At 42.8% G+C, this 12,244-nt stretch overlaps 1 protein-coding gene across 2 annotated transcripts in view; it reads left to right on the top strand.

Annotated features, from left to right (window-relative positions):
* AKT1 (AKT serine/threonine kinase 1) overlaps positions 1–12,244 on the top strand; it is a 64,933-nt gene that overhangs the window by 45,927 nt on the left and 6,762 nt on the right. For both annotated transcript variants that reach the window (XM_026048627.1, XM_026048628.1), the window contains 5 exons: positions 85–150; positions 1,394–1,462; positions 2,129–2,254; positions 3,441–3,569; positions 7,375–7,589. In XM_026048627.1, coding sequence (XP_025904412.1) covers positions 85–150; positions 1,394–1,462; positions 2,129–2,254; positions 3,441–3,569; positions 7,375–7,589 — 605 coding nt within the window. The remainder of the gene's footprint in view (positions 1–84; positions 151–1,393; positions 1,463–2,128; positions 2,255–3,440; positions 3,570–7,374; positions 7,590–12,244) is intronic.

The raw sequence follows: 12,244 nt of genomic DNA, 5'->3' as shown, positions 1-12,244 counted from the left end.
ACCTGAAAATAATTACTCGCTGTTTGAAAGAAGACCCCTAATCTGGGGGACCTCAGTGCTGATTTCCTGCTGCTTGTGTTGCAGGATGAAGTAGCGCACACGCTCACAGAAAACCGTGTTTTACAGAACTCACGGCACCCGTTCTTAACAGTAAGTGTTTCTCTTTTTTTTTTTGATATTTCTTCTTAGTGTAACTTGACATCCTGACAACTAAAWTTTTCCTGCTTTGTGTTATTTATATAATACATTTCAGATCTTTTTTCAGAGTGGCTGTTTATTTTTGTAGCYTTCCATTTTTGGGAAGTGCAAATTAAAATGCCTTTTTTAAATCTCTGGATTTCTGCAGAGTGGGTCCTCAATACCTCTTGAAATGAGATTTTTCCATAGCATCTTGCAGCATGCTTTGCCTTTACAGCTCACTCGTTTAACAGCTTGCTGGCTTTGAGAGAAGGGTCTGCTTTCTGAGACCMTCCTAATGCATGGTCTCCTTTTGTAGCAGAACCTAGGGTGAGCCTGACCTTAYGACAAACCAGTTCAGGAAGATACAGTGTGAAAAACCTTCTAACCTTCTCTTTGTCAAGCCTGACATGTCTAAAACACAGTCGTCTCCTCTACAAAAATAAGACTGGTTTAAAAATGTCCTTCCTGGTAATGATGATGGTGATATCATTTGTGGGCTTTTTTTTTTTTTGCTCTTTTTTTTTTCTCTTCTCTCCAGTCTTTTCATAAACCTACATACCCAAAACAAGGCCTGTCCTGTACTAAGAAGCCAGCTATGAGAATAGGTTAGGACCAAGAAATTTAAGACTGTAACAAACAAGCTGATGTTACTCTTGCTGCAGGAATGCACATGACATGATTGTGCAAAGGCACCTTGTGACACTCCATCACACCCTGGGTCTGCTCTGCTTTTTGTGAATTACCAGCAAATTGATACTGGCAGCATTGCTCAATGCTCTGGCAGGCTGTCAATGTGCCACATTTGGACAAGCAGGCTTGTAGTCACTGGGCTAAACCTTGTGCTTTTGAGCTTGGTAGCGTCCTCTTGTCTCCAAGATGGAGCTGTGGGAGTCTCTGGCCCGGACAGAAACTTGTTGGCTGCGATGAAAAGATTTTACATCCTTGTTAATGGGCAAGGATTTTATTCTGCAGCATCGTAGGCAGCACTGATAGTTTCTATGAGGACGTGTTTTAATGTTTTAATATATTTGGTAAAGGAAATTGGCAGTGCATTAGTACTCAGCTGCAACAGTTAAGTATTGTATAAGAGTGATGGACAAAAAAGTCTGCTTCAGTACAAAATTTCATGTTTGTCTATCTTTCTGAAAATTTATTCAAAAAGTTTTCTTGTCACTGTGTTCCTTCTGCTAAATTCTGGGTTAATCTGTTTCAGGCTTTAAAGTACTCCTTTCAGACACATGATCGCTTGTGTTTTGTTATGGAATATGCTAACGGAGGAGAGGTAAGGGAAATCTAAAAATGTTTAATACCTAGGTTTTTCCTGAACTACTACTCGTTGTGCTTGGCATTATTTAGATAGGGTCCGTGCTTGTGCTTCTCTGCAGTCTGAATGCCCAGTAAGGATTAAGGCTCAATTTTCTTGACTCCAGTTTTAGAGAATACAGATTTTATGCATAAGTTCATATCTTGCATAAGACATCAACATACTGCAATCTGACATTTAGCAGCTAAAAAAAAAGAAAAGGTTGCTTTCTAGTTGTTCTTCAGACATCTTAAGAACTTTTTAATTAATATTGTGAGCACATGTCTTCTTCGGGAGAGAACTAGAAACATAGGAAAGGACTGTTAGACTCTTAGGGAAAAATTAAATATCAATGTGTCAAGTCATTAAATTGTAGTTTTAATATATAATTATCACTCAAAATGTATTTTTATCATTTTGTATAGAAAGTTGCGCAGCACGTAATGCGGCAGCTGTGAGTATGAAATATAATTGTTTGATCTTTTAGTTTATAGTGCTTCTTAAAACATTTGGATATTTGGATTAGGGTAGGAAGGAAATTTTCCGTTAAGTAATAACAGATTTTTAGCAGGATGGCCCACAAAGTGAAATACCTAACTCAGAACCATGTATAACATTAACCTACTAAATTCTTGTTTCTTGTAGTTGTTTTTCCATCTGTCAAGAGAGCGTGTCTTTTCTGAAGACCGGGCTCGGTTTTATGGAGCTGAGATTGTTTCAGCACTGGATTATCTGCATTCAGAGAAGAACGTGGTTTATAGAGATTTGAAGGTACACAGAGAACTTAATTTCATAAGATTTGAAAGTCTGAGCTTTTTGTTTCTTCAGCACAAAAGCAAATGATCATTAACTGTAATAAAACCTTTTGACTGAATTTTTACGCAASTGTTGGACTAGACTTTACAGGAAATCTAAATGCTTTTATAATCAAACTGCTATGTGTTTATCAGGACACTGGCAGTGTTACAGAGACCATGGAGAGGTGGGTGAGTTGCATCTTCACTTGGATGCTTGTGTTCCAAGGGAAACCTTGGTGGCATTTGTGAGTGCTGAAGTATAATCCTGACATGTCCTGTGTGTTGTCATGTATAAATACATGACACAAGGCATACAGTACAAACTTACACTGTGAGGATGTTGGGCTTCCTTTCAATGTCCTGTGTAGCACCATCCTCATAATAGTTGCCTACAGTTAAAAAACTGAATAAGCTTGAAAACTCTGGCAAACAAAAATCCAGGAAATTCTTCAGGAAAATGCAACTGCAGAATTCCTTTTCTCTTAAGGATGGGATGAGCTGATCCTAGTAGTTCATTTTGGAACAACTGAAGTGTAGTATGCAATATTTTCAGACTACTTCAAAGAGGGGGATTCCTGCTGTAATTTTTGTCTCCCTGATGGTCTTAATTCTTCTGAAAGGACACTTTATTTCAGAGATAGTCAAACTCTGTATTGAAAACCTGAACTGCATTTTCAAAAATTAGGATGAGTAGCAGGTGCTCAGTATAAAGCAAGTAGTACCTTGTCATGTACAAGATCTCTTTGACAATGTCTTGATTGTACAGTTCATTCTAGTACAGAATATTCTTTAAAATCATTTAGAGTAAGAAGTAGAAATGAAATTCTTGGAGCTACTTAAGATATTTTTAAAAGAATCTGGTGTTCTGTTGGTGATAATGTTTTGTAAGTATCAATACAATACTTTTTGTATTCTTGCTGTGTATATATATCAGTTCCAGAAAGATGCCCCATAAAGAAAATGATACAAATATATGAAACTGATGTGTGTATATATAATGTAAGTATATAAATATTTTTTCACATCATCTTTAGGCAGCTATTTCAGAACCCATCAAGAACAAGATTGTAAACTGAGCTTCGGAAATTCAGATTTATCGACTTGCTCAGAAACACTGTGTGTTGTATCTAATAGTGTCTTGCAATTGAATTTCATTTCAGTTGGAAAATCTCATGCTGGATAAAGATGGGCACATAAAAATAACAGACTTCGGACTCTGTAAAGAAGGCATAAAGGATGGAGCAACCATGAAGACTTTCTGTGGCACTCCAGAGTATCTTGCACCAGAGGTAGGCTTGTGCTGACCATTGTACTAAATAATACTCCTAAATGCCACGTATTGGCCTAGCTGAAAGCTATCAATAGGACAAGGCAGTAGAAAATGAATGCATTTCAGGAGGTCAGAAAGGTCAGAAACAGGCTTTTTTTTCTTTTTTTTTTCCCCCTACTCTCTCCCAGCAGTTGTTATTGTGCGCTTTAAAAGTGCTGATCATTTCACGACTTTATCAACGTAAGATATTCCTCGATGTTAATGTTGAACAAGGCTGTTTCAACACAAATATTCACAAGTACAGAGTTTAAATTCCCAAATTGCACCTTTCCTGTTGTACAGAAGCCTTTTTGCAGGGTATAAAAACGCAGATTTGCGTGTGCAGCTTTCCTCCTGGAGCTGTTGCTGCCGCAGGTTGTGCAAGGCAGGCGCTGTTGCAGCAGCCAGTTAATTAAGGGCAGATCAGAAGCGCAGTTGTGCGAGCGAGGGCGCGTGTGCGTGCAGGGTACTTTGCAGACAGGCACTGGTTTCTGCAGCCCACGCTCTGTTCTCTGGAGGCAGAGGCCCTGGTTGTTGGTGTGCTCTGCCTTGCGGAAGGATTTAGTGCCTTGCACGGGATGCTTTGCTGCCCATAGGCACAAGGCTGCTGTCCAGCTCGGAGCACAGGCAGGAGCAAGTCTTGGGCTGCAAGCAGAATACAAATTAYAGGCACACCCAGACCGTATCCTTAGTCCTAGGCAGAAGTGCACGCTGCAAACCTGACCTCATTAAAATACATGGAAGTACAAAGCGTGGAAAGGCCAAGTGGAGATGATGCAGCTCTGCTGAGAGCTGCTGCCTTTGCTGATCAGTGCTTTGAGTTCTTCACCTGCATGGTAGTGGAGGCAGTTGTAGTCTTTGTGTTTTGTATGTCTGGGGTTTCTGTGTTCTTTAACTTGCAGCTGCTTTCAAGGGCGTCCAGYCTCTTCATAATGATGAAGAACGTGGGCACCTGTCAAAGCAGCTTGCAGCAAGGAGGTGGAGCCAGTCTCGTGGTCGCTGCCAGCTCTGCGTGGATCACCAGAAGTCATCAGTGAATCTAAATTGGGGTCCACGCACCATAATTTAAGAATCACTGGTGCAGGGCATCATTAGCAATACGAGAAAGTGTGTTTTATTAACAAATGTGTCTTTTATTTGGTTAAAGAAAACTTCAGTTTCTCATGAAAGGCTTTACAAGTCTATTAAAAATTGCCTTTTTTTTTTCTTGCCTGGAATGTGGGGATTCCCTGTGCAAATATATTCAGTTGTTCTTTCAATCTTGTTATTTGCTGTTGTTTTTCTTTTTAATATTTATAACGAGGAGGCTCATCCAACCCCCTGTAGCACAAATCCTTTGGATTACCCCCAACTCTCTCGCTTACTTGCAAGTCCCAGCTGTGAGGCTGGAGCGTTAAATTCTGAAGGGTTTTTGTCGTCTGGCTGCAAAAAGTCAGGAAATGTGCAGCGTTCTGCATGCTTAGGGTCACAGATCCTTAAAAGTAGGGGCTGGTTCTTCTCTGTATCTGYTGCTGGAGTCCAGTGTAGCAGCGTGTTTGCGCAGTTGCTGCCTAGTTGTTTTTAGGCTCACAGTGGCATCTCGTGCACGATGTGACAGTGACTGAGCCCTGTCAGCTCTGATGGGTCAGATAGATCAGTGAGTGTGATGTTTACAGCTGTCGTCCCTTCTCCTTCAAATTCCATCCCGCAGCAGGCTAGAGCTGCTTGTTGGGAATTGATCATTCATGTGGGTGAAATGCCCTTGTTACTTTGCTGCTCCCCAGCTACCATGCTTGTTGCATTTTTTTGAAATGGTCTATTTTTTAACTCTATTGCTCTATTTTGTGCAATCACCAATATGAGCACATGCTATTTGTAATGAAGCACCTTTTGCTTTAAAGATGGAGCGTTTTATACTCTATTCAGCAGTGTCGTGGAGGAGAGTTCTGGTTATGAACCTSATTTGTAGCACAGTGTTGCTACCTTCATGAAATTACTGTTCAAAGTCAACTTGCTGCTCTTGGAAGTACCTGTAGCACTTGTTACGAGCACAAATAACYTCTAGTAGGTTTTTCTTCCAGTTCTTTCCTGCTGTATTCTCTTGCAGCATTAAAAGAAAAAAAAAAAAAAAAAAGCAGGGGGGAGGAATAGAAGCCACGGTGTCTGTTTCATTTTAGGAAGCGCTTTCTGAAGGGGGTGACTCAGGAGCGTGGCTGCCTGCGCGGTCACACAATCTGTCCTGGAGCTGCCGGGCGGCGATTCCTCAGAGAGGATGAGGTTGGCTCTGGGAATCCTGGCAGCCCCGCAGCTGTGTCCGTCTTATACATATATGGGGCAGCTGTAGAGCCAGCTGTCGTTTGGTGTGAATCATACGGCAGGGGATGCTGTAAATAGACCTATGTGGGGTAATCTAATACCTGGCAGCCTTTTGATTTTTACTGCAGGCCCTTTCTGTCGTTTAGGTAATTAAGGAGAATAATTAGAGAATAAAGGGAGGCAGAATGCAAGCAGTTGTTAGAGTGTCTTGATACTTCTTTCTGTGTGTGTGTTTGTGTGTGTGTTTGTGTGTGTGTGTGTGTGTGTAAGAGCTTTATAAATGATCTATAAGAGGTTTGTTCTGATTCTGCTTATGTTAAAGAGAAAATTTGCATGGAATTTAGTTGGCTCTTTTAGTCTTTTTCGGAATATTCCGAATCATATCAATGTGAAGGGAGCTTGTACAGAGGCCACACAACAAGCAAGAGCGGTAGGAGCGCAGCGGTGCTTTTAAATCCTCTCGGCACTGAGCAGTTGCCTGCAGACCTGTAAAAAGAGTAAAGATGACARCTAAAACCTGAGGACAGAATCTGGAATATGAGACCGTGTCAGCTGCGGACAACTGCACAGGAGACGTCAAGTCTAGAGCAGCCCTCGTAACATCAGCTCCGCGTGGACGCTGCAAGTCAGAAAATGCTCCCGACTTCTGCAACCTTCCTACAACCAGAAATGCAGCATTTTGGTGCTGCTGCTGAGCAGACAGGGAGAGCTGAGCATTTCCCTGTCCCTAGTCCCTGCTTATTGGGTAAAAATGTCCCAAACTGGGGAAAAGTGAAGGGAACTTCTCTTATTCCACTGTGCCAACTGCAAGGCATTCACTGCACTGGCAACTCCTATGCCTGGTTAGAGGGCTGCAAATAAAGTCGTGTTCAAGTCAGTGTACAAGTGCTGAGCCTTCATGGAGGAAGGGAAGTTTTCCAAGAGTTTGGCTGCCCTTTTATAGCCTTGCACTCTGTCAAACAGTAGGGGCAGTGCTGGGGCTCTTAATCTTTAATTTGGGTTAGTGATTTGTTGTGTATTTGCGAGTGATCGTGATGTGTGGCATGACCCACTGGGTGGGTACAGGTTCATACAGAGATGGCCGATGTACTGTTTGTCACATCACAAGTCATAGGTTGATAGTACCTTCTCCTCTCCCCAGAATGTCTACTTGTTATTATTGGGAACCCATTTGGAATGGGGAATAGGTGAGAATTTAACAGCTGGCTTTGTAACCTGAGGGCAGTTCTTAGCCTTYAGGCTTCAGAAGGTTGTGCTTGTCATGGAGGCTGTGACATACCCACTCATTCTCCTCTCCTGCAATGCTCTTTTGAGCAGTGAACACGAGTGCCAGTTGTTTTCAAAGGGATCTTCTGCAAATGCTTGTGCTGATAAATTTAGCCATGAAATGCAAGAATGTGAATTTACTGGTGTAAGTTTTGCCTCCTGAATTCTGTGCTTGTTCCTGATTCAGGGATGTTTTCTAAAGCCCTTTCCTTACATTCCTGCAGGTGCTGGAAGATAATGACTACGGTCGTGCYGTGGACTGGTGGGGTCTAGGTGTGGTGATGTATGAAATGATGTGTGGTCGGCTCCCCTTCTACAACCAGGACCACGAGAAGCTCTTCGAACTCATCCTCATGGAGGAGATTAGATTTCCACGCACTTTGTCGCCTGAAGCAAAATCTCTTTTGTCAGGTTTGCTGAAGAAAGATCCTAAGCAAAGGTGGGACAGTTGTTCTTAAATTTGCCATATTAAACTCTTGTTTCTTCAGAAATACAAAACTTGAAAAACACCAAGCAAAAATAAGTCTGTTCAAGTCCTTACAAAAAAAATAAATAGATAAATAAGGACTATGGAACACGCACACTCCACTCTGTTCTTTTTGTTTAAAGCTGAGGAAGATATTTGAGGAGAAAAACTGATTTTATTTCTAAACACTTAAAAAATGTTATCCRTCAAGGATAACTGAGAAACATAGCAGAGACTTATTTTTGTTTCAACTTTTGGCACAAGCCAACACTGCAGATAGGAGCACCAAGTAGCTCCTGTTAAAACTCTAGCCTTGGACGAAGGAAGGTTTATTTGCTTTAGGTCACAGGTACCGAGATGATGGCTGTGGGTTGCCAACTGCTCACTAGTGCCTGCTTTGACCTTCTATCCCTTGCTTTCTTTTTTCTGATTTTTCTGTTAAATCTGTGCCCTGGGTTTAGCATCTCGCTTTGGACAGTAGGTGGTGATGTTTGTGCCATGTTTGTGGTGGAATGTGTACCATGCTTAATCTACTTTTCCTACTTTTTTTTTGCTATACTTATTTAAAAAGTAGTCCCTCATTAGAAAAAAAAAAAAGTAAACAAACAAAAAGCCTCCTAATGGCTAGAAGAAGTAGAACAAGATCAAAAAAGAATAGTAACCATGTCACTAAAATAAAAGCTAGTTTAATTTATGACTACCATCTTGTCAACCCAAAAAGCTTTTAAGTCAAAATCATGATCTGATCTCCCACCCTGAACCTTTGTCTTTAAATGACCCCTGAGGAGTTGATGTTTCACGTGAGGTGCAGGGAGGTGGGTGTTCTAGTGTGTGTTAGTGTGCGCACACACACTGTGAAAGTGTTTGTTGTCACTTCTCTCAGTGTTAAAGCAAGGCATTTTTGTCATTGCTRTGGATCATTTCCATCCCTGTTTTTAATAAAGATACTACTGAAGGGTCTTGTGATGTAAATCCTTAGTTTGTACTACCAGACAGTTCAGCTTAGTGGCCAGGGAACAGCTTTGCCGCCCTCTGAAGCACACGGGATTTGCAGGAGAAGGAGAAGGTTGTGTAATTGATGCGCAGCCCCGGCGGCTCCGTGCTCGGCAGCCCGTGCCAACGGGATTGCTGTCCGGGAACGCGCTGGGTTAAACGGAATCCTGACCCTTCTCGAGCTTATTCAGGTGGGGCCTTTCAATCACTGCAAACACAAGCAGCATCTGCTGTGATTTGTTCTTAAAGGAGCATCTCTGATGAACCAAAATGCAATTTGTTTACAAACAAAGAACGCCCACTTGTTTCTAATTACAAGGTTTCTCCAATGCCAATAATTACTCCACAATATGCTCATTTTATACAAATAGCCACTTCTTCACATTCATCTTCAGCAGGCTTGGAACCAGTGATGCTCTGATCTGTTGGGCAGCTGATTTCCATGCTGTTGATAGAAATAACTATAGAGTAGACAAGCGTGCACAYGCGCCTGCTTGCTGGTTGCACTGGCATGTCCCGAGCCACTTGGATTTAAGAACAGCTTGTGGGCTGCTCTTAAATTGCTGAAACTGGTTTYTCACCCATTGCCATTCACCCAGTGGAGTTCTGCAGATTCTCTGCACTTGCAGCGTTTCAGGCAATGCTGGAAACACTGAGGCAGAGATGCTGGAGTCGGATCCWTGGATCCTGCCCTTGCAGCTTTATGTTTTTTCCATTAACTCAGCACCTCTCTCAATGCGGTCTCTGTGCTGGGGCCGAAGTGCTGCAATTGCCTCGGAGGCGAATCGTGAAGCTGTATTAAGAAAAACAACCAGCCAGCCTTACAGATGGATGCAGTAAGGAGCTAAATCTCAGGCGTGTGACAGTGCAGGTGACACCAGCCCTTAGGGGAGAGGCCTCGGGGAGCCACCGTGCAGAGCAGGAAGGTGGTGTCGTCACGACCTTGTCTGCAGCCCAAACGAGCAGAATTGGCAGCGCTTCGTTGCTGCTGGCGAGCGTGAATGGGACACGGGAGACGTGCGAGTGGCACCGGGAAAATGAAACCAGGAGATTTTCCTCCCTTCCAGTCAATTCTTAAAAAGGAGAGGAGGAGAAATCAAATAATGAGGGAGGGTGATGAGGAAGCTTTAAGTTAGATTTCCAGGAACTAGTGAGTCTTGACCCGGATCAGTGAATGAAATCTTAAGAAGAAGAAATCCTTTGTACCTGTTCTGGAAATACTGGAGCAGTTTTGATATTCTGTTTTCAATAACAGCAGTTCAGTTTCAAGCTCATAGGCATATGGAGAAAGTATGGAGAACCATAAATTTCATTCTGCTTTTAATCATGGCTGTTTTCTAAATTTGGTCATGTAAAATCACTTTTGTAAGAGTAAAGGAATTTTGAAGTTTCTTTTGGGATTGATATAAATGTATTAATCTTGCAATGTGAGCCTTCATTTTCCTAAGAAGGCAAATGCTATTCTACAAACATCTCCTTTCAGTGTGACCTGAAATTCTCCTGTGCTGCTTTGTGCCGTGTATCAAGTAGGATTTTAGCATATTTCTATATGTAAAGCAAAGTTTTTAAAAAACTTCTATTATTCACACTCTGGCTATGGAGATGGGAGAATGGGTTGGAACTGTCTGTATAAACTAGTAGAATTTATATGGGTGGAGGTGGATGTAACCAGCAAAGTGTCTAGCAAGTCCTGAGCTTAATTTTTAAGCTTAATTTCTGAGATGTCTTCCTGAATTCTCGTGTCCGATTTCATGCCGGGCCTTGGGGCCGCTGTCCCTTGGTAAAGGTGGCCCCCCAGTGTTCAGACCCTTGTGAAGGACGGTTCTTGCAGCTTCTGTCACTCTTTTCATGGTGCTTTTGCATCTTGTTGTGGAGGAAGAATGAGAGGTGCTTCCTCCCTGAGATGCTTCCCAGGGCTTGCGGGTTCATTGCTGCTTTTTCACTTGTATCTTGTTAGGGGTGAAGTGGGGAGTCATGTTCTGTGCTGCACCCTGAGGTTACATTATGTTTTCCAGAAGTCTTCATCCCTGAACAGGGAAGCCCCTGTGTCTCTGTGTGTGTGGGTTTGGGTAGAACACAGCTATTTTCTTTCCAAACTGGTGCTTAATAAATTGTGGTGTGACAAAACCCCACCAGAGCTTCTTTTTCCATGGGGTCTCATTATTGGTCACAGGAAGGCAATGTAGATACAATACTTAAATGCCTGTGCGTTGCCACGGAGGCCTGTGATGGTAAAAGCCATTGTAAAGTAAGTTACTAGTTTCTTTCTTAATAGTTTAAGGTGAATTTTGTGCATCTGCGTCCTCTGCCCTGGTAAACACAAGCAGCAGTGGCTTTCTGGAGCRCAGGGATATGTTTAAATTGCTCTAGGAACAAATCTGGGGCAGTGTCAGAGGGGATCCTACCAAGACCTTACAATGGGAGATGCACATGCTGATTTTTGAACGTGTAAGTGGAAGGTGCCCGTGGAACAGGGAGTTTYGGGAGCCTCACATGCAGGGAGCAGCAGGAATTCTGCTCGTGTCCTGCAGCGCTTGGGAAGTGCAAAAGGCTATTGCCGGGACAGAATGGGACTTCTGGAAAGTGACTCCCAACGCAAGGCCAGAATGAACTTCTAGACTTTTTTTTTTTTTGAGAAAGAAGGTAGAACTTGACAGTTCTTCAAGTGGATGGGGCAGGTTTAAAAATATTTTTGAAAATATAGAATCGGTGGCTATTAGTGAGGAGATCCAGAGAAGTTTCTCTTGTTGTTGCTTCACTTTCTGTAATATTTCTTTATATAGTAAACTTCACTGACCACTTCTGAGTCTTATTTATGCTTCTTGCTTCTGTCTGAAGATATAAATGCAGTAGCTTTAGTGTACAAGAACTTTGCAAGAACTTTTATTCATGCTGCATTTTCTCCAGGTGTTAAGTGTCCTTGCAAGAGTCCAATCTGCTCTTTTTAATTCTCCATTTTTCTTATAGAGGATTTCTTGTGTTAAGGGCTGGTGTAATTTAGCTGAGCTTGAGATGGTCCTTTTTGTGATAAGACTGAAAAGCAAGTGTCTTTCTGGATATTTTCACACCCCAACATGCATTTTTCTGGAATGCGGTTTTCCCTGTTGATATGGATGGATTTGTGTGATGGTGTGGGTTTCTAAAAGGCAAATACAGCTCCTGGGAGGTGTCTCAGCATTTCCCTGAGTGTGTTCTTGCTCTTCGTGGAGCAAAGGCTTCTTCTGGATAACATCTTCCTCAAAGCACTTGTACATGGATCAGCCTTCTGGGTCGCTGCTGGCTCCTGTCCCCTCCATAATTCCCAAACGGAAGCGCAGGGCAGCGACGTCTGCAAACAGAGAGGACAGGGTTGTTGCCTGTCCCCTCTTCGTCCCTGCTAATCTTCATCTGTTCTGGGGAAGCAACGAGGAGCCTGATGCAGGCTCACCAGGGCCCGAGGAGCAGTGGGGAAGCAGCCGAGGGAGGAGCGACAGCAGCGTCTGTCTCCATCCCTGGCCACCCCGGGGCTTTATCCCACTGTGTGACCTGTGGTGGAGCCCTCGGCTGGTTTGGGCCTGCAAGGTCCAAGGGTTCTCTGCACCCCCAGATAACCATGTGCAGGGACCACAGGCTACCGTGTGTCATGGAAGCCATTC

Source organism: Nothoprocta perdicaria, unplaced genomic scaffold, assembly GCF_003342845.1.
Source record: "Nothoprocta perdicaria isolate Ctin4 unplaced genomic scaffold, notPer1 scaffold_56, whole genome shotgun sequence".
NCBI lineage: Eukaryota > Metazoa > Chordata > Aves > Tinamiformes > Tinamidae > Nothoprocta > Nothoprocta perdicaria.
This window is presented reverse-complemented; position numbering and strand designations above follow the sequence as displayed.